This window comes from Cervus canadensis, chromosome 5 (assembly GCF_019320065.1).
Source record: "Cervus canadensis isolate Bull #8, Minnesota chromosome 5, ASM1932006v1, whole genome shotgun sequence".
Taxonomy (NCBI): domain Eukaryota; kingdom Metazoa; phylum Chordata; class Mammalia; order Artiodactyla; family Cervidae; genus Cervus; species Cervus canadensis.
The window spans coordinates 68,393,791-68,417,093 of record NC_057390.1 but is presented as its reverse complement, the minus strand read 5'-3'; the positions used below and the strand labels follow the sequence as shown (position 1 = coordinate 68,417,093).

General features: G+C 38.9%; 1 protein-coding gene across 1 annotated transcript in view; it reads left to right on the top strand.

The window, feature by feature from the left end:
- Nucleotides 1-23,303, top strand: part of C5H2orf16 (chromosome 5 C2orf16 homolog) — a 38,945-nt gene that overhangs the window by 5,561 nt on the left and 10,081 nt on the right. The window contains exons 2-7 of the mRNA XM_043470355.1: nt 13,673-13,769; nt 14,380-14,434; nt 14,647-14,742; nt 15,127-16,952; nt 17,961-18,699; nt 19,243-23,289. Coding sequence (XP_043326290.1) covers nt 13,673-13,769; nt 14,380-14,434; nt 14,647-14,742; nt 15,127-16,952; nt 17,961-18,699; nt 19,243-23,289 — 6,860 coding nt within the window. The remainder of the gene's footprint in view (nt 1-13,672; nt 13,770-14,379; nt 14,435-14,646; nt 14,743-15,126; nt 16,953-17,960; nt 18,700-19,242; nt 23,290-23,303) is intronic.

The following is a 23,303-nucleotide window of genomic DNA, read 5'->3' as shown; positions in this document are numbered from 1 at the left end:
AGCGATAAAAGTTCTTTTTTGTTCTACACAGATATCCAATTCCTCCAGTAGGGCAGGGACTCAGTGCAATTTAGTTGCTCAGTTGTGTCTGACTCTTTGTGACCCCATGGACTGCAGCATGCCAGGTTTCCCAGTCCATCACCAGCTCCTGGAGCTCACTCAAAGTAGGGCAGGGATGAGTGTGAAATAAATGAGGCACTCAACTTGGGGACAACATTTAAGGTCACCATAAAACTTTGTGATTAAGATAATATTTAATGCAATATTGTTTAAAAAAGACAAACTTAATGTGGAAAATCTATGATGAACAAAACATTAGAATTTTAAAACTGACTCTGCACTTACATGACCATACATCACCACCTCACTCTAAAATCCTGGGCCTTTCTTCCAACACCATTTATTGAAATAGCCATCATTTTCTCATTGACTTGCATTGGTGACCCTGTCATAAATTAGGTAATTACATATAAGTGTGGTTCTGTTTCAAGAGTCTCCTCTTTGTCACACTGGTTTATTTTCTATGCTTGCACTGACAACTGTTCTTAAATATATAATTATTTTGTAGATAGTCTTGAAATCTGGTCTAGTAAATATTCCAACTCTGACCTTCAAAATTGCCTTAGCTATTCTAGGTCATTGAACAAATTTTAAAATCATTCTGTTAATTGTCTCATAAAGACATTCAGGATTTTGATTGAAATTGCATTGGATTTGTAGTTCAGATTAAGGATAACTGACTTCCTAAAAATAATGAGTCATCTGACCTATGAATGTATTTGTGTCTCCATTCATTTAGGTCTTCTTATTTCTTCCAAAAATACTTAGTTTTCAATAAAGAGGGTTTTTAAAAATTACAGTAAGTGATTGTTTTTCATTTTTATTAGGAAACTTTTCAAACAAATCAACAGCATACAGAAGTATATAGTGAATCTTCATGAACCCATCACCCAGGTTCAATTCTCGTAATAATTTAATTATTAATAATTAACCACATAATTTTGTAGCAAATCTCAGATAATATAATTTCATTAATAATTAAATATGAGTATCTAAAAATTAAGTGTTCTCTGAAAATAATAATAATATCATTATTATGCCTAAAATTTTAATAACAACTCTTGAATACCACCAAATATCATCAGTATTCAAATTCCAATTGTCTCATAAATGATATAAATTATTGTTTACAGTCTGTTTAACTCAAGATCAAATAAGGTCCACATATTGAGATTGATTGGTGTGTTTCTTAAGTTCTTTCTAATTTGTATTAATAGATTCTCCACCTCTATATTTTTCTTTGCATTATTTTTTTTCTTTCCATTTTTGTATTAAAGAAAGATTGGTTGGTGGTTTCTTACATTCTTTCTAATTTGTAGATTCCCCACCTCCGTGATTTTCTTTCTTTCCATTTTTGTATTAAAGAAAGGGATTGTTTATCTTCTAGAGTTTTTCAAGCAGAATTTTGCTTATTAAATGCTCCAGTTGTCATTTATCATGTTTTTTTGTCTTCTGTGTTTCCTATAAATGAGGAAGTTGGATCTAAGTCTTATCAGAATTAGGTTTGTTTTTGGGGGGCAAGATTATTTCATAGACGATGGTGGTTATCAGGAGGTTCAGAGCGTTTGGTTTGGTATAGTATAACTGTCATCTTCTAAATGATGCCAATGCTTGGAAATAAGTAGATGTTTTTATATTGATCTTCTACTCAGTGAAGTGAAAGTCGCTCGCTCAATCGTGTCTGACTCTTTGCGACCCCATGGACTATACAGTCCACGGAACTCTCTAGGCCAGAATACTGGAGTGGGTAGCCTTTCCCTTCTCCAGGGGATCTTCCCAACCCACGGATTGAACCCAGGTCTCCCCCATTGGAGGTGGATTTTTTACCAGCTGAGCCACAAGGGAAGACCAAGAATACTGGAGTGGGTAGCCTATCCCTTCTCCAGGGCATCTTCCCGACCCAGGAATCGAACTGGGGTCTCCTGCATTGCAGGTGGATTCTTTACCAACTGAGCTATCAGGGAAGCCCCCTTATGCTCAGAGACTTTGCTAAATTTGCTTATCACTCCTTGAAACTTATCTATAGATTCTTGTTTGAAAAGTATATTGTGATATTCTACACAACCATATTGTTTGAGAGTGATAATTTTATTTCTTCCTTTTCAATCCTATGCCTTTTATTTCTTTTCCTTGCTCTTTTTGCACTGACTAGAACTTCAAGTACATTGTTCAACAGAAGTGATGCTAGTGGAAATCTTTATCTCCTTTTTATATATTTAAAAAATATATCTGCGTATCTATTTCTTTGGCTGCATCAACCAGAATCTTGGGCAGAATCTTCTGTTGCAGCACACTTAGTTGCTCTACGGCATATGGGATCTTCATTCCCTGACCAGGAATCAAACTCTCATCCCCCAAATTGCAAGGCAAATTTTTAATCACTGGAGCACCAGAGAAGTCCCTTCTTTTTTGTTTTTAATACAGAAGGAGGTTTTCCTTACCTCATCCTTCATGTATATTGTTTGCTATGTGATTTTTGCAAATGTTCTTCATTAGATTAAGAAAGCTTTCTTTTATTTCTAGTTTGCTAAGGATTTTAGCATGAATGGGTATTGAATTTTATCAGGGTTTTTTCTGCCTCTATTGAGATGCTCAGATGCCTTTTCTTGTTTATTCTACTAATGTGCTGCATTACAATTAATGTCTAAAATATTAAACTACCTGTGAATTCCTGGAATAAATATGACATGTTTGTGATGTTGTTCATGATCTTTTTTATGTATTAATAGTTTGCTGATATGTCATTTAGAGTTTTTACATCTGTATTTTTAAAAGTATCTTAGAAAACATTTGCATTTTTTTGCACTTGTAATGATGAAAATGATTGACCTATAATTTTCCTTTCTAGTACTATCTTTATCAGATTTTAGAATCAAGGTTATTCTAGGCCCCTACAATAAAGGGAGAAGTAATCCCTTTTTCTTTCTCATTAACATAGCCAAAGCATTTCTATCACTCAGGAAATTCCAAGGGTTTTTGGACCTTTGGGCCAGGAACCCAAGACAAACACCAAATATATTCTTTATTATTACACACGACACTGCTGTGTGCCGTGCTTAGTTGCTTAGTCGTGTCTGACTCTTTGCGATCCCATGGACTGTAGCCCACCAGGGTCTTCTGTCCATGGAGATTTTCCAGGCAAGTATACTGTAGTCGGTTGCCATGCCCTCCTTCAGGGGATCTTCCCAACCCAGGGATTGCAGGCAGATTCTTTACCATCTGAGCCACACACAACACATGCACACCTGAACACATATGTGAAAGCACGAGAGAGAACTGGCTTACATAATCATACAGGCTGACAAACCCAATATTCTTATGGCAGGTTGAAAACTCAGGGTTTCTATTTTTCAATCTTAAGGCAGAATTCCTTCCTCTTCAGGAAACATACCTCATTCTCTGCTCTAAGGCCATCAACTAATTGGATGATGCCCACCTGCATTATGTAGGGTAATTTCTTTTACTTAAAGTCGACTGATTTTAGATGTTAATCATATCTTAAAAATACTTCTCCAGCAACATCTAGACTAGTGTTTGGTTATAACCAGGGGCACCATTGCCTAGCATATAAAATTAACCATCACGACGTAAAATTAACATAAAACTAATCATCACAACCTTTTTTTTTTGAAGAATGTTATAGTTTTGGCTCTGCGATCTAAGTCTTTGACACATTTTTAGTTAATTTTTGTAAATAGAATAAAGGGTTCAACTTCATTCTTTTTATTTTTGTCTGTGCTGGATCTTCCTTGCTGTGTGGTCTTTTCTCTAGATGCAGTGAGCAGAGGCTACTCTCTAGTTGTGATGTGTGGGCTTCTCATTGTAGTGGTTTCTCTTGTTGCAGAGCCAGGCTTTAGGGCACGTAGGTTCAGAGTTGTGGTTCCCAGGCTCGAAAGGACAGGCTCAATAGTTGTGGTGCATGGGCTTAGTTGCTCCACGCCATGTGGGATCCTCCCACATCAAGGATTGAACTTGTGCCTTCTGCAATGGCAGGCAGATTCTTTACCACTAAGCCACCAGGGACGCTCCACCCACCCCCACAACTTCATTCTTTTCTATATGTTTATTCAGATGTCCCAGCACCATTTGTTGAAAGACTGGTCATTCCCTATTGAATGGTCTTGGTATCCTTATAGAAAATCAATTGGTTGCAAATATGAGAGTTTATTTCTAGACTCTCAGTTCTAGTCCATTAATCTATATATCCATCCTTATATTAGTACCAAACTGTTTTTGACTACTGTAGCTTTGTTGAAAGTTTTAAAATCAGGAAGTGAGAGTAGTTCAACTTGTTTTTCTTTTTCAGGATTGTCTTGGCTATTTAGGGTCCCTTGTAATTTCATATGGATTTTAGGATCAGCTTTGCCATTTCTGCCAAAATGAGAAATAAGAGGCATCAAAATTGGAAAGGAAAAAGTAACTGGGATTTTGATAGGATTATACTGAATCTGTAAATTGCTTAGGAGTATTGCCATCTTAACAAAATTAAATCTTCCCATCCATTATTAAGGCTGGACTGCAAGGAGATCCAACCAGTCCATCCTAAAGGAGATCAGTCCTGGTTGTTCATTGGAAGGACTGATGTTGAAGCTTAAACTCCAATACTTTGGCCACCTGATGCGAAGAGCTGACTCATTTGAAAAGACCCTGATGCTGGGAAAGATTGAGGGCAGGAGGAGAAGGGGATGACAGAGGATGAGATGTTTGGATGGCATCACTGACTGGATGGACATGGGTTTGGGTGAACTCCTGGAGTTGGTGATGGACAGGGAGGCCTGGCGTGCTGCGCGGTTCATGGGGTTGCAAAGAGTTGGACACAACTGAGCGACTGAACTGAACTTTCCATTTAAGTCTTCTTTAACGTCTTCAACAATGCTTTGTAGTTTTCAGTATGTAAAACTTACATCCCCTTGGTTAAATTCATTTCTACATAGACAAATACTGTATGATATCATTTATGTGGAATCTAAAAAATAATACAAACAAATGTATATATAAAACAGTGTCACAGATATAGAAAAAAACAGTCATTACCAAAGGGGAGAGGGAAGGGGGAACAAATTAGGGGTATGGGATTAAGAAATACAAATTACTATGTACAGAATAAGATATATATATATATCATATAGTAATATTTTATATTACTATGTATAGAATATATACATTGTGCATAAGGAATTATAACCATTATCTTGTAATAACTTTTAATGGAGTATAATCTGTAAAAATACTGAATCACTATATGCTGTACACCAGAAACTAATATTATATTACAAATCAACTATACTCCAGTAAAAAAAATTAAGTATTTTATTTTTTAATTAAAAAACTTTTATTCTTTATGATACTAAAAATGGAATTATATTCATTTTCTTTCCACATTGTTCACTGTATGTAGAAATACAACTTATTGTTGTGTGTCAGTGTTGTATCTTTTAACTTTTAGAGGTAAATTTATTTGTTAGCTCTAATAATTTTTTGTGTATATGTGTTCTTTAGGATTTTCTGTCAGTAAGGTTATATCATCTGTGGACAGAGATAATTTTACTTTTTCCTTTCCAATTTGGGTGTCTTTTATTTCTCTTTCTTACCTAATTGCTCTGGTTAGAACTTCCAGTACAATGTTATGAAGAAGTAGTGAAAGTGGGCATCCCTTTTTTAAATTGAATTATAATTGATTTACAATGTTGTGTTAGTTTGAGAATGTCTCTTTTTCATATTTAATTTTTAAAAATGTATTTGTTTTTTTATTTGAAGGATAATGCTTTACAGAATTTTGTTTTCTGCCAAATGGATAGTTTCATTGAGTAGAAAGGTCTGAGTAGTTATTTTCTTTTAGCATACTGAGGATGTCATTCCACTGTTTTCTGGATTCCATTATTTCTAAAAAGATATAAACTATTAATCTTATTGCTCCTTTGAATGTTATGAGTCCTTCATCTTTGGCTCTTTTAAAAATTCAGCAACTTTGGTTTTCAGCACTTTCTAATGTACTTAAGTTTGGCTTTTCTTTGTCGTTACATTGCTCATAACACTTCTTGCATTTATAGCTTGAATCTCAGGCTTTCTCAGTTTTGGAAAGTTCCCAGGGATAAACTTTCCCCCTAATACATGCTTTAGTTTTTAGAGCAGTTTTTAGGTTCACAGCAAAACTGAGCAGTAAGTACAGAGAATCCCCATATATCCACTACACTATTAAATTTCTCAAATATTTCTCTATTCTCTCTCTTTCTCTTCTGGAATGTCTATCACTTTGTCCTTCACATTTCTTGGTTCTTATATCTTTTTTCTCTTTTTTTCCTCACCATGCTTCAGTATGAATATTGCCTTCAGACTTCTCTTCAGTTAGTTGTGTCTAATCTGCTGTTACACCCATTTTAAGTTCTTTATTGTTGTTCTAGAATTTCCATCAGAATTATTAAAATAGATTCTAGTTCTTGGTTAAGATTCTCCATCTTGTCACTTAATTTCGTGAAGACATAAAGCATATGTATTTTAAACACCATGCCTTTTTAACAACATCTGGATTGCCTGAGAATTTGTTTGTAGTGCTTGTGTTTGTCTCTTAGTTTTCAATCATTCAGTCTTATCTTCAAGTATACATGGCAATTTTTAGTTGAATAATAGATATTTTAAAAGTAAAATTTAAGAGATAATTCAAAGCTCTGGATAAATTACTTTCCTCTAAACAGTAGAATTGTTTTTGCTTCTGGAAGTCATCTAGAGTAAGGAAAGATGATCTTAATCCAATCAAGGGTTAGATTCATTGAAGGCTGAGCTTCAGTTTTAGAGACTAGTTTATTTCAGGTTTATTATCAAGATATGGCCATTTGGAGATACCAACTAAAAGCCTGGAATTTCTATTAAGGCCCCTCCTTCTTGGTCCCTGAAGTCAGTTTTTGTCCATTAGCCATATAAAACTACTGAATGTTCTGCTTAGACTTTTATACATAATTTAAAAAATAATTTTATTTATTTATTTTTGGCTGTGCTGGATCTTTGTTGCTGCATGGGCTTTTCTGTAGTTGTGGTGAGTAGGGGCTACTCTCTAGTTGCAGTGCAAGGGCTTCTCACTGCCGTGGCTTCTCTTCTTGCAGACAGAGTATAGGCTCTAGGGCACTCCAGCTTCATAGTTGGGGCACATGGGCTCAGTAGTTGTGGCTCCCGGGCTCTAGAGCACAGGCTCAATAGTTGTGGCCCATGAGCTTAGTTGCTCTGTGGTTTGTGGATTCTTCCCAGAACAGGGATCAAACCTGTATCTCTTGTATTGACAGGTGGATTCTTTACCACTGAGCCACCAGGGAAGCCCTTGCTTAGAGTGAACATCAACATTTTAGGAGTCAGTGAACTAAAATGGACTGGAATGGGTGAATTTAATTCAGATGACCATTATACCTACTACTGTGGGCAAGAATCCCTTAGAAGAAATGGAATAGCCCTCATAGTCAAAGAGTCTGAAATGCAGTACTTGGGTGCAATCTCAAAAATGACAGAATGATCTCAGTTCATTTCCCAGGCAAACCATTCAATATCACAGTAATCCAAGTCTATGCCCCAACCACTAATGCTGAAGAAGCCAAAGTTGAATGGTTCTATGAAGACCTACAAGACCTTCTAGAACTAACACCAAAAAAAGACATCCTTTTCATCATAGGGGACTGGAATGCAAAAGTAGGAAGTCAAGAGATACCTGGAGTAACAGGCAAGTTTGTCCTTAGAGTACAAAATGAAGCAGGGCAAAGGCTAACAGAGTTTTGCCAAGAGAATGCACTGGTCATAGCAAACACACTCTTCCAACAACAAAAGAGACAACTCTAAATATGGACATCACAAGATGGTCAATACGGAAATCAGACTGGTTATATTCTTTGCAACCAAAGATGGAGAAGCTCTATACGGTCAATAAAAATAAGACCAGGAGCTGACTGTGATTCAGATCATGAACTCATTATTGCAAAATTCAGACTTAAATTGAAGAAAGTAGGGAAAAGCACTAGGCCATTCTGGTATGACCTAAATCAAATCCCTTACACTTACAGAGTGGAAGTGACAAATAGATTCAAGGAATTAGATCTGATAGAGTGGCAGAAGAACCATGGACAGAGGTGTGTAACATTGTACAGGAGGTGATAATCAAAACCATCCCCAAGAAAAAGAAATGCAAAAAGGCAAAATGGTTATCTGAGGAGGCCTTACAAATAACTAAGAAAAGAAGAGAAGCTAAAAGCAAAGGAGAAAAGGAAAGATATGCCCATCTGAATGCAGAGTTTCAAATAATAACAGGGAGAGATAAGAAAGCCTTCTTAAGTGAACAATGCAAAGAAACAGGAAAACAATATAATGGGAAAGACTAGATATCTCTTCAAGAAAATCAGAGATACCAAGGGAACATTTCATGCAAAGATGGACACAATAAAGGGCAAAAATGGTATGGACCTAACAGAAGCATAAGATATTAAGAAGACGTGTAAGAACACACAGAACTATACAAAAAAGATCTTCATGACCCAGATAACCACAATGGTGTCATCACTCACCTAGAGCCAGACATCCTGGAGTGTGAACTCAAGTGGGCCTTAGGAAGTAGCACTAGAAACAAACCTAGTGGAGGTGATGGAATCCCAGCTGAACTATTGAAAATCCTAAAAGATGATGGTTTTAGAGTGCTGCACTCAATATGCAAGCAAATTTGGAAAACTCAGCCACAAGAGGCCACAAGACTGGAAAAGGTCAGTTTTCATTCCAATCCTAAAGAAGGGCAAAGCCAAAGAATGTTCAAACTACTGCATAATGCTCTCATTTCTCATGCTAGTAAAGTAATGCTCAAAATTCTCCAAGCTAGGCTTCAACAGAATGTGAACTGAGAACTTCAAGGTGTACAAGCTGGATTTAGAAAAGGCAGAGGAACCAGAGATCAAATTGCCAACATCTGTTGGATCATCGAAAAAGCAAGAGTTCCAGAAATCTACTTCTGCTTCATTGACTATGCTAAAGCCTTTGACTAAGTGGATCACAAGAAACTGTGGGAAATTCTTCAAGAGATGGGAATACCACATCACCTTACCTGCCTCCTGAGAAACCTGTATGTAGGTCAAGAAGCAACAGTTAGAACTGACCATGGAACAATTGACTGGTTCCAAATTGGGAAAGGTGTATTTCAAGGATGTATTTTGTCACCCTGCTTATTTAACCTATATGTAGAGTAAGTATACCATGTAAAATGCCAGGCTGCATGAAACAAAACCTGAAATCATAACTGTGGGGAGAAATACCAATAACCTCAGATATGCAGATGACACCACCCTTATGGCAGAAAGCAAAGAGGAACTAAAGAGCCTCTTGATGAAGGTGAAAGAGGAGAGTAAAAAAAGCTGGTTTAAAACTTGATAGTAAAAAACTAATATCATGGCATCTGGTCCCATCACTTCATGGCAAATAGATGGGGAAACAATGGAAACAGTGACAGACTTTATTTTCTTGGGCTCCAAAATCACTGCAGATGCTGACTGCAGCCATGAAATTAAGAGACACTTGCTCCTTGGAAGAAAAGCTATGACAAACCTAAACAGCATATTAAAAAGCAGGCACATTACTTTACCAACAAATGTCTATCCAGTCAAAGCTATGGTTTCTTCAGTAGTCATGTATGGATAAGAGAGTTGGACCATAAAGAAGGCTGCGCACCGAAGAATTGATGCTTTTGAACTGTGGTGTTGGAGAAGACTCTTGAGAATCCCTTGGAATGCAGAGATCAAACCGGTCCATCCTAAAGGAAATCAGTCCTGAATAGTCATTGGAAGGACTGATGCTGAAGCTGAAGCTCCAATACTTGGCCACCTGATGCAAAAAGCTGACTTATTAGAAAAGACTCTGATGCTGGAAAAGATTGAAGGCAGGAAGAGAAGGGGATGACAGAGAACAAGATGGTTGGATGGCACCACCAACTCAATGGACATGGTGAGTTGGTGAAGGACTGGCATGCTGCAGTCTATGGGGTCGCAAAGAGTTGGACACGACTGAGTGACTCAACAACAACAACAACAATAGTCATGGTAGTTGTTTGAGGTTTAGGATGAAGATCTTTCTCAGAGAGTATCTCATCTGTTTTAGACTATGGTGCCATCAATCCAGGATGACTTCAAAATCATGGTTTGGGGACCATGCAGATGATGTGAACTTGAGCTGCAAATTACACAAAAGTTCATGACAGAGGATGAGATGGCTGGATGGCACCACCGACTCAATGGACATGGGTTTGCGTAGACTCCGGGAGTTGGTGATGGACAGTGAGGCCTGGCGTGCTGCGATTCATGGGGTCGCAAAGAGTCGGACATGACTGAGCAACTGAACTGAACTGAACAACCTGTAGTTACAACTTCTCAGATACTTCCTTCCAGTCCTCTTAACTTCTCAGGGTCAAGGCAACTTTCCCTTCAGGCCTCTGAGGTTAGAAGTGGCAGATTTGTCATTTTGTTGTCCCAGTTGGATATGGTAGTCTTCTATGGATTTTTCCCCCCCATTCTGGTATTTTCTTTAAGACGTTATTCTGTGCCCTAGGTCACAATGGTTTTCTCCAACATTTTTTTTTAAATTTTCTAGTCTACCTTTCACATTTTAGTTTTTAATACATTTAGAGTACATCTCTATATGCAGTATTAGAAAGTGATCCAATTTTATTTTTCTGTTTATATTGAGCCAATTTTCTCATCACTATCTGTTAAAGAATCTTTTTCCCATTCATTTGTAGAATTCCTTTTTTTCATATTAAGTAGCCATATATATAGGAGTCCCTTTTGAGTTCTCTATTCTGTTCTATTGGCTTACTTGTTCTTGTTTCTATTACTATATATTGTAGTGTGTCTTAGCTTTTGGTACAGCAAGTCCTTTCTTTGCTCTTCTTTTCAAGGTTGATTTAGCTGTAAATAGACCTTTATTTAGCCATACAAATTATAGATATTTTTTACAAGTCCTTGAAATAGTCCAACTGAAATTTGAATTGGGAATGTATTAAGTATAATTTAATTGGGGGAGTACTGACATCTTTATAATCTTAAATTATTCCAGCCAGAGCCTAGAATGTCTCTTCATTTATTCAGACTGTGCTCTATGTCCTTTAATAGAGCTCTAATAATCTTTTACATGATGCTGTTCTGTCTTTTTAGTTAATATCTTGGTATTGGTCATTTTATTGCTATTGTGAAAAATATCTCTCATTATTTAAAATTACATTTGTCTAGATTTTTTGCTACAGTAGAGAAATGCATTTATAAGACATTTATAAGTTGTGCTTGTATTCAGAAACCTTTGGTGAGTTCTTTCATTAGCTCTGATGGAGAATGTCTTTGATTATCATTTCAATTGCTTTCATGCTTACTGTCCTACTCGATCTATTTTTTCCCCAATTTTGATGTTATATTTTTTCTAAGAAGTTAACCATTTCACTAGGTGTTTCACATTTATTATTACAGTTATTCAAATTATTTTTCTTTTCTCTTTTCTTCTACTTCAATTTTCAAGGAGCTTTATATTTACTTTTGCCTTTTACCCAGGCCCACTTTTATTTTCAGTTTGAGGGCTCCTGACTACACAGGGCATATAAATTAGAATTTCAAATCAGTATGAGGGTAGATTCTTGGTTAAAAATTTCAAAGAAGGCTTTTTCCCCACCCAGAGTTCAAGCTTCCTTGTCTGGCAATATATATTTTTTTAATTTTCTTTTTTTGTCTGTACTGGGTTTCTGTTGCTGCTCGGGTTTTCTCTACTTGCAGTGAGTGGGGGCTACTCTCTAATTGTGGTGCAATGGCTTCTCAATGTGGTGCCTTCTCTTGTTGGGGGAGATGGAGTTCTAGGCATACAGGCTTCAGCAGTCGTGGCACTTGGGCCTAGTTTCCCTGAGGCATGTGGAATCTTTCCTTACCAAGGATTGAACTGCATTTTTTGAGGAAGGACTTCCTGCATTGCAAGGCAGATCCTTAACCACTGGACCACCAGGGAAGCCCTGGTGGCATTTTTTTCTAGCTACCTTTTTACCAAGTGTGTAGTAATTTGTGAATCCTGGCTTTTTTTCCCTGGGGTCTCATTTAAATACCACTTCACACAGGCCTTGTCTTTGTCCCCACCTTGCTGTTCCCTCAGTGGCTGACACTGCAAATGACCGAGAGCATTTAAGTATTAACAAGTTTCCATTCTTGTTTCTCAGTTTTCTCCTGATTTTTGGCCTGGAGATTTCCCTTACTTTCTTGTAAGGAGCTACATTCTGCATTTAAAAAGATGTTTGTTGTATTTTATTCAGCATTACCAAGTGTTTCATAATGGGAGATTATTTTAGGTCTATAATACATGGAGATCATTTTGAGATAAAAATAGAGAAAGGTTATATGTAAATATATCAACTTGTATTTCAACATTAATTTTCCTTTTGCTTATTTTTTAATCAACAGTCCATTATGGATGTAAATAACATATCATGAAGTATAAAATCAATTTTAAACTGTCTAAAAGTAAAAACTACCACTGCATCTAGGACTATTCTACTGAGTAATAAACTGAGTTTCTTCATTATCAGCATATTCATGAATTCCCAACTAATTGTTGTAGGCTCTTTTAATACACTTTCAGAGACTGATAACCTAATTTAAAGAAAAGAAAAAAAAATGTTTAGTTGAAATTGTAACAATGTCACTTCTGCCTTCAAAAGCACCTGGAACACCCTTGCAGAAATATTAGGAGTTTATTACCTACTGGATGGGAAATTCTGACCTGCAGGATGAAATGAAAATCCCATATAATCTGGCTTCCCACCTATTTTTTCAGCTTCATCTTTCACTACTTAGCAAAGATGCATCTGACAGGGACTTCCCTGGTGGTCCAGGAATTAAGAATCTGCCTGCCAATGCAGGGGACACAGGTTCGATCTCTGGTCAGGGAAGATACAATATGCCGTGGGGCAACTAAGCACATGTGCCACAACTCCTGAGCTCCTGCTCTAGAGCCAACGAGACACAACTAGAGAGAGAGGGTAGACCTCACTCTTCACAACTAGAGAAGGCCTGAGCACAGCAACAAACACCCACCACAGCCGAAAATTAACTTATTTAAAAAAAGTACCTGACAATTGTGATGCTCAGTGATAGTCCTGCTTGCCTGGATGGCTCTTTCTTCACCTAAAAACCTTCTGTTGATTCTTCAAACTCCAGTTCAAATGGTAACATCTTTGAGTAATTCTTCCTTTCTCTCCCAGGCAGTTAATCACTATCCTTTTTATGCCCTCACATTTCTATTTATGTTACAGCATTTACCCCATGGTATTGTAACTTACCTGTTTAGACTTCTCTTTTCCCTACTATAAGTTCCTATTGTAACTTACCTGTTTAGACTTCTCTTTTCCCTACTATAAGTTCCTAGAACACAGGAATCATATTTATCTCTACAGTTCCAGCACCCCACACATCACATTGAACATAGTAAGTACTCAATAAATGATTCAGTATTAAATGAATGAAGTAACTGTTGCTGTCTTTATGAATGCCAATTGTTTATATTTATGTCTATCAATAAAGTCTCTAACCTAGAGCATTACTTGATTTTATCTGTTCTTTTTGTGCCTTTCTAGGCTTCAAAGCAGCATATATTGAAAAAGATCCAGAAATTCACAGGTCAGAAAGATCTTTTATTCTTCAGTTCAAGACTAATGACAAATCAACTGCAGGGTCTGCTTTAAGACTTTAACCTGTAATAGCAGGTAGAAGGAAGAAGGTTGAAAAGATTGTGTTATTGGAAGAAATATGCCTACTCTTTCTAGCAACTACACTTCTGAAGAAATGTAAATGGCTTCATAATTCTTTTCATGAATGAAAAGAATCATGAATTCTTTCATCTCTATCCTCATACTTTCTTTCCTAATCTCCTTTTGTGCAAAGCTTATTTAAAGTATCAGGAAAGAAACTCTGTGAGAGGGGGTAACTGTGAAGAGTTTGGTCCAGGAAGTTTTGATACCTTTTTTCTCTACCATAGAGACTGGATAATACATATCTTTTCCTCCAAAGATATGTATTTCTCTGTTTTCCCCACTTCTCCTTACCATGATTATTCCTGCTGCTTCCAATGGCTTACAGTGACTACATGGTGAAGACAGCATACTGTAGCTTAAAAGAGAAACAAACAAAAGGAGACATTGGTTAAATCTGAGCTCTTCCACTAATTAGCCTTTTGATCTTAGGCATGGTTTTGTCTTTGTTTCCTTATTTGCAAAATGAGGGGATTGAACTAAGGTAAGGCCAAGAGTCATAATTCTAACAGATTCTTCACCTCTACTCCCAGATCCACAGTTGGAAAAAAATCTCAGGATGAGTTGCATTGAAGCTAACCTGAAACAGTGAGTAAAATCAATCTTCTCTGTGCCTATTTTTTCTCTCTTCAGCTTACCCTACTGATAAATCCTGTGACAGTCAGGAGTAAGATACCTGGGATTCTGTTTCACTTTCCTCACTATGATAGCTGTCTCCTTTCTAAGTCTCTTTTTTCATTGTTCTCTTACCAGTATATTAATATCACTTCAATTACACTAACACACTCTGCTGCACCCAGTTTTTCAGAACTCCCTGTGGGATGGACCCAGGAATATGTACTCTGGTCAATGGACAGGAGTCTTCAACAGATCTTCCAACACCTGGAAAGTACAAGGTCAGGTGGTTTCTGAGTGGAGGTTGAAAGTGGTAGAGCTTTTAAGAGGGAGGAAGGAAGGGAGTGAAGGAAGGAGGGAGGGAGGGAGAGAGGGAAGGAGGAAAAGAGAGGGGGAGGGAGAAGAAAGATGGTTAGTTTTCGTAGTGGGGCAAAGTTTAAGAACCACTGGTTTGTGAATCATTTCTGATTGGAATGGGGACAAATGCCTCCCTTTTTCCTGGTGGAGGAATTCTTTCCATAAATAAGCAATTAATGTTGGGGAAAGCCACCTTTTTTGTTTTCCCTCAGTCCAAAATATTTTGCATTCAAAATGGCCATTGTCTTTCCATTTTCCTACTTTTTCCTGTTTCAAAACAAATGGGAACTTTTCTCTTTATTTCTTAGATCAAGTCTTATGGAATTGGGTTTGCCTGAACCACAGGATATGATTTCTTCTTCCACCTCCTCTGTTTTTGTGGCTCAGGAGCCTGTTCTACCCTGTTGTGACTGTAAGAATGCAGAACATTCTACTGACAGTAGTATCTCCTCTGGATCATCCTACAGCTCGAGCCTGTCTCACCTTCCTGTCTTTTCTGAAGAAACAACTTGGCAATTCCGGAGCCGTAGTTTACCTATTTTACCCCAAAATCAACCTCCTGTGTTCAGGAACCAAGGCAGATCTCTGCCTTCTTTTAGGCTTTCAGAGCTTGGGAAATCAGAATTTTTTCAGAATTTGGAAACTCTTTCATCCTTAAGCCATCAAAGCACTTTTATCAACTCTCTTTTTGAATCCCCAGATCTCCACAGACAAGGAGAAAAAACAAAGGATAAGAGAAGGAGTGAGAGTGATTTGACATCAGATTATAAGCCAAATATTATCTTCAAAGAGAGACCACTATTGTCAGGGTCAACTCCAATCCAGCTCTCTCCTTTGGCTAGGTGGGAGTTAGAGGGACATATGGCTTGGAAGGTTTGTACTTTGCGGGAACAAACAGTGCCTCTGCCTGTGAGGGAATCATGGGCAATGCTGAATTATTTAATTGAGGTGCAAGGAGGAGTCCCTGAACCAGAGAAACCCCAAATCCAGCTATCTATGCCCATTCATCAAAGCACTGAGCAAAATATCAACAATGAATCCCCAGACCTTCCATCTCTTCAGCTCCAGGGGAACACTGGAGTGGAATCTGGATTAAATAGAACAGAAACAAGAATTTCTCAGACTCTTATCCCAGGTAAGCAGTCACAACCTGGATATGGCCCGCAAATCCTTGCATCCAGGCCATTAATGACATCAATAGATATTCTACCTCCCAAAAGCTTAGGAGCTGACATCACTCAAGAGGAAATGACTTTACTGAAGAAGGACCCAAAACATGTGCTAGAGCTTAATATAAAGCAGAGGGTCTTAGGTCTTCCAGAAAAAAGGATACAGCAGCAACAGACCCAGGTGCCTAATATGGAGCTGACCCCACAGCGACCATACCAAGTCACAGATAGTGTAAAAGTTACTCCACTGGCATTACTTCAAGTCATGGATTCAATGGGGATGATTCCAGATTCACATTCAGAAGTGATAGAATCTGTGGGTTTGTTCCAATGGCCATCAAATGAAGTTGTAAAACCAATGGAAGCCATGGAAACAGTGCATGTAAACCAAAAACCATCATATCAAGTCATTAAATCAGTGGAGGTAACCCCAAGACCTCAGCAGCAGGTTATGGAATCAAGAAAGATAACTTCAAGACCGCTGAATCAAGTCATAGATAATGTGAAGGTAACTCCGATAGCATTGCTTCAAGTCATGGATTCTATGGGGATGATTAAAAAATCACATCCACCTATCATACAGTCAATGGGAATGACCCCAACAATGCGATATCAAGTTGTGGAGTCAGTAAAAAGGAGTACATTGTTGGACCATCAAGTCATACAATCAGGAAAGATGAGTCCAAGACTACGACATGCAGTCATAGAAACTGTGGAAATAACCCCAAGGCCACATAAAGTTATGCAATTAGTTGATGTAACATCAAGGCCACAAAGTCAAGTCACAGAATCACTGAAGATTACTCCAGGGCCAGTATGTCAAAATATGAAATCACTTGAAATGATCCCCAGGCCACTGCATCAAGTGATGGATTACATGAAAGTGACTCCAGTAGCACTATTACAAGCTATGGACTTTATGGGGATAATTCCACCAACAAAGTCACATGTTATAGAATCTGGGGGTTTGATCCCAGATACACAGTCTCAAATTGCAAATATAACCCAAAGGGCAATTCAATCAGATGGTTTGACTTCAAGCTCTCTTACTACTATTGGTACACTTGGAGTGGTAGAATCTGTGGGCTTACCTCCAAAGCCACCACATAAAGTCATGGTATCAGGAGGAGTGATCCCAATATCTCAAGCCAACTCCAGGAGTCTGGAATTGACTCCTGGGTCATGTATTCAAATGCCAGACTTTAAGGGAATGACTCCACAACCGTATTATCGAGGCACAGAATCTATGGCATTAATACCAGGGCCATCTCATCAAGTCACGGAGTCTTCAAGGTTGACCCCATGGCATCAAATTCTGGAGTATTCCGAGATGAGTCCAAGGCAAAGTCATCATGTCATAGAAACTATGGAGTTGACCTCTGACTCCTGGCTAAAAATGGAGAAATCTGCAGAGGTGACACATTCACATCATCAAATGATGGAATCTTTAGGGACAATCCCAAGGTCACTGGGTAGAGGTACAAAATCTATGGGAAAGAGCCAAAAGCCACTGCCTCAAGTCACAGAATCTGCAGAAATGTCTACTACATCAGTTCAAGATGTGAACTATAGAGAGATGAAATCAATCCCACAACTTAAGGTTATGGGTTCTATGACATTATCCCCAAGATTGCAAAATTTGAAGTCTGGGAAACTGGTTTTAGCACCAGAGTCACAAAATATGAAATCTGTAGACATAACCACAGGTTCAGTCCCAGAATTGGGAAATTACAGACAGCCAGTCTCAACTGTGAACTCTATAGAATTGGCCACAGAACCACAACAGCAGAGTGTAAAACCTGAGGAGTTGGCCACCACACCACAGGGGCAAAATGAGAAATCTGTGCAGTCAGCCCCAGGGGCTCAGCTTCATGGTGCGAAATCTATCCAACTGATGCTGGGACCCCAACAACAAAGTAAAAAATCTACTGGGTTAGTTCCAGCACCACAGTTGCAAAGTAGGAAATCTATAGATTTGGTCCCCAGTTCACAGTTGCAATGTATGGAATGTGGTCATTTGGCTCTACCATCAGAGTTTCCAGGTATAAAAACTGTGGAATTGTCTCCAAGAATAGTACAAAAAGATGTGAAACCTATGGAGTTGGCCCCAAAGTCATGGTCACAAGATATAAGATCCGAGGAGACAGCCCCAATACCATTGCTTGAAGATGTAAAAACTCCTCAAATGGTAGAAAGCACAAGACTGACTCCTAAGACACAGGTAGAAAGTATGAAAAATGAGGAACTGATCCCAAGAGCACACATTCAAGCAGTAAACTCTGTAGAGGTAGACTCCAGACCAAATCATCAAGTCACAGAACCTGAAGGACTGATCTCATGGTATCAAGCTTCAGAATCTTTAGGGATGATCTCAGAACCAGGATATTCAGAAACAGAAGCAAAGCTAACCTCTGACACTGGTCACCATGCGAAAGAGTCTATGGGGTTGATACAATCATCTTTAGGAAGTACCCCCAGGTCATTGAGCCAAGCATCTATGCAGATGAACTCAATGTCATTCAGGGGCACTCTTGAGCCAATGTTCCAAAGTGTGAGAGCCATGGACGAAACTCCAGTGTCAGAGCACACTACACAAGAATCTCTGGAGTTGGTACCAGGATCAGAGATGCAAGGTATGAAATCAAAGATGTTGACCCCAGAGCCTCAAGATACGAAGTTTGTTCATCCGAATCTAGGACCATATTCAGAGGTTATGAACTATGAGGAACTTATCTCAGAACCACGATTTCAAAATGTGAAATCTGTGTCATTGACCTCAGAACCACAGTCCACAAGTATAAAACCTGAGGAGTTGACTCTAGGGCCATTAAGGCATGATGATAATTTTGTGGATTTACATATACCACTGGAAGAATCTAGTAGGTTAATTCCTGAGTCACAGTTACAACATGTTGAATCAAGGAAAGTGACTGTGGAACTGCATTTACAAGAACTGAAATCTGTGGGTCTACCTTCCAGACCAAGGCATCAAGACATAGCACTTACAGAGTTAGCTGCTGAGAGCTGGCCACAAGAGGAGGAATCTGTAGTCTTGAAACCTGGTGGTGTGATGCCCAGGCTGTGTTTTCAAAAATTTTCAGAGTTGACTCCAGGTCAAGATCGTGAAGACACAGAAACTGTAAGACTGATTTCTGAGGCTTTGCCCCAAGTTAATTTGCCCCAATTAGTGCAAAAACCAACAGATCAAGTTATAGAATCTGCAAGAATGACTCCTCTAAGGCCACATCTTCAAGATACAGAATCATCAGAGATATCCCTAAGGTCAGAATATGCAAACACAGAAAATGTGGGGTTAGCAGCATTTCCAGTTGAAAACATCCAGGAGGTAATACCAGTACAACCAAATTCAGAAAAAGAATCTCTGGAGTTGACTTTAGAACCAAGGATGCAATATGAGATATCACAGCCACTACTGCAAAATTTGAAATATGTGAAGTTAACCTCCGAGTCATCCCCATTAGTGGTGGAATCTAAACAGTTTGTTACAGGACCAAAACCACAAGTTACCGAGTTGACTCCAGAGCCACAGTTCCAGGAAGTAACATCCAGGCAGTTGGAATCAGAGCCAAAACTACAAGACATGAAATATGTTAATTTAATTCAACAGTCAACTACTACCAAAATGGTAGAATCAGAGAAGCCAATACAAGAGCCAGTGCTACAAAGTATGACACCAGAGGAACTGACTCAGGAGGTACAGCTCCAAGGTGTGTCCCTGGGACCAGAGTTGCATAGTGTAAGATTTTCAGAGTTATCTCCCGAGCCACCACTTCAAGGAGAAAGACTTTTAGATTTAATCTCAGGGTCTCCACATCACAGTGTGACATCTGATGAATTGACCCCAGGTTCCCCAATGCAAGAAATAAAATTGTCAGATTGTATCCCAGGACCAAAGCATCAAAGTGTTGTATCTATACAGTTGATGGCAAAACCACAAACTCAAAGTACAAAATTCGCGGAACTAAGCTCAGGACCATGCTTACAAGGTGTCAGATTTTCTGATTTGACTCCAGACCCACAGCATCAAGGTTTTGAACATGTGCAGTTAATGCCAGGAACACAGCTTCAAGATACAAAGCCTGTAGGATTTGTAACAGAGTCATCTTTGCAGTTAAGTCAAGGGCTCCCAGTTGAAAATATGAAATCTATTCTGTCTATTGATGGGTCACAGTTTCACAGCATGAAATCAGTGAAACTGACCTCAGAACTACAATTTCAAGATATGAAATCTGAGGAACTGAACCTAGGGTCAAGGCAGCAAGATGTCAAATTTTCTGAATTGACCTCAGGACCAAAGCTTCAAGGTGTCAAATTTGGGAAGCAAATCCCGGAATCACCGTTTCATAGTGTGACTTCCATGGAGACAACTCTAGAGTTAGGGCTTCAAGATTCTAAATCAGCAAAGATGTCTCCAGGGCTTCAAGGTGTGAAACAGGTGGGGCCATGGCTACAAGATGTCAAATTTTGTGACCTAACATCAGGAGTTCAGTCTCAAGGTGTGAAATCCTCTGAATTAAACTCAGGGCCACAACTACAATATGTGAAGATTTTTGAGTTAACTCCAGAACCAAAGGTGCAAGGAGAAAGATCTATGAAGTTGGCCTCAGGACCTGAACAGCAAGGGGTTAAGCCTGAGATGTTAGGACCAAAGCCACTGTTCCAAGGCATAAAATGTGAAGCAGCAGACCAAATGTCAAGCTTTGAAGGTGACATTTCTTATAAATTAGTTTCAGAGCCACAGAGACCAGATGTAAAATCTATGGAGGTGTCTCCTAGACTCCAGTTGCCAAGTGTAAACTATTCTGAGTTGGCAAGAAGACCACTGTTACAAGTTATGAAATCTTCTGGATTGACCCAAAGACCACAGATGCAAGATGTAAAACCTGCAGTGAGGACCCCAATCTCAAAGGTTGAAGGTTTACAATCTGAGGCACTAATGCCAGAGCCACAGCTGGAAGATACAAAATCTGTGAAGTTAACCCCAGGACCACATTTAGGAAGTATGAAATCCATTCAGTTAACATCAAAGCCACAACTGGGAAATGTTAAATCTATGGTGTTAACCCCTGGGTCAGAGGGGGAAGATGTGAAACCGGTAGAGGTGACCCCAGGCTCAAAACTTCATGGTTTAATATCTGAGTTGCTGTCCTCAGAGTTGGAGTTGAAAGATGTGAACTCTGCAGTCTTAACTCCAGGACAACATCCAAGAGGTATGAAATCTACATTGCTAACCCCAAGTCCACAGCTGGAAGATAAAAAATCTGTGGAGATAACCTCAGGACCACTGAGAGAAGATGTCAAATCTGTGAAACTCACCTCAGATTCCAAGCTTCAAGGTGTGAAATCTGATGTGTTGGCACTGTCCTTAAGAAATCAAGGATTAAAAACTGTGACGTTCATCCCAAGAACGCAACTGCAAGATGTGAAAGCTATGGAATTGAAACTTGGGCCAAGGATGCAAGATGAGAATTCTGTGTTTTTGGCACCATGGTCATTGCTCCAAGGGCCTCAACTGCAAGGTATGAAACCTCGGGAATTGACTGCAAAGCCCCAAATGCAAGATGTGGAAATTTTGCAGCTAACCCCATGTCCAAAGCTTCAAAGTTTAACACCTGTAGAGGAGATTCCAGATCAAGAGCTGCAATTTGCAAAACCTATGAAGTTGACCCCAAGGCTAAAGAAGCAGGTAGTAAAATCTGTGAATGCGAGCAGAAGACAAAAGTTTCAAGGAGTAAAATCTGTGGATTTAGCCCCAAAGCAACAGTTTCAAGAGACGGCACTTGTGAACTTAACTCCTGGGCCAAAACAGGTTAGTGAGATATCTGTAATCTCACCAGAGCAGCAATGTGTGAATTCAGAGTCACTGAAGAGAGGGTCTAAGTCAGAAGATGGGATGTCTTGGGAGTTAATTCCAGAGCTAAAATTTAAAGATGGAAAATTAGTAGATCTCAACTTTGAATTACAGTTGAAAGGTAGGGAATCATCTGAATTGACTCCAGAATCAAATATTCAAGGTGTAAAATCTAAAAAGTTAAAACTTGAACCACAGTTGCAAAGTATGAAGTCTTCCAAGCTGACCCCAGGACCACAGTTACACCAAGTAAAATCCTCAAAGTCAACTTCAGAGCCACAGCTTCAAGATGTGAAAACTGCTAAGTTTAAACAAGAGCCACAACCTGAGAGTATGAAACATATTCAGTGGATACCAGGATGTGAGTTCCAAGACGTGAAATCTGCAGGGTTAAGTCTTAAGTCACAACCTCAAGGAGGCAAATTTGTAGAGTTGAAATCTTCAACACAGTTAAGAGATGCGAAGTCATCTGAATTGCATCTGGGGCCAAAAATTCAAGGTACAGCATATTTGAAGTTCGACCTTGGGCCACAGTTGAGAAGGGTGAAAACTCCTGAGTTGTCCCCAGGACCACAGTTGCAAGAAGGAAAAGTTTTGGCATCAACCTCAGGGCCACAGTTTCAAGGTATGAAAATTGTGGAGTTAAACCAAAAGCCACAGTTTGGAAGTACGAAAACTGTTCAGTGGATGCCTGCACCAGTGTTTCAAGGTGTGAAATCTCTGCTAAATCTTGAGTTGCAACCTCAGTGTGTCAAACCGACAGAGTTGATACAGTTGAGAGATATGAAATCATCTGTATTGACCCCAAGGCCAAAGCTTCAAGATGTACAATCTTTGACATCACTCCAAGAGTCTCAGGCTCAAGGTCTCAATGTGAAACCCTGTCTACAGTTTAGCAGTATGAAATCATGTGACCTGACTCCCAAGTCAAAGCTCTGTGATATAAAATCTATGATGTTCAAATCTAGGCTTAATTTGCAAGATGGCAAATCTCCTATGTTGACCCCAGGACCATGGCTTCAAGAAGTGAAACCATTACAGGCAGCCCCAGGAACACAGCTTCAAGGTGTGAAGTCTCCACTGCTTACACAAGAGCCACAGTTTCCTGAGATGAAATCTGAGGTATTAAGCCAAGGGTCACAATTACAAAGTGATAAAACCATAGAGTTGAACTCCCCACTACACTTGAAAAGTATGAAGTCATCTGAGTTGACTCTTCAGCCAAAGCTTCAGGGTGTGAAATCTGAGGATTTCAACACTGGGCCACAGTGTCAAGGTCTAAAATCTTCTAAGCCACCGTTTGAGACAAAGTCCCAAGATAAGAAAGTTACTGAACTAATCCCTGGCTTACAGTTGCAAGGTACAATGTTTTCTAAACTGACTGTGGGAACAAAGACTCAAGGTGTCAAATATACAGATTTTGACCCTGGGTCATTGTTAAAAG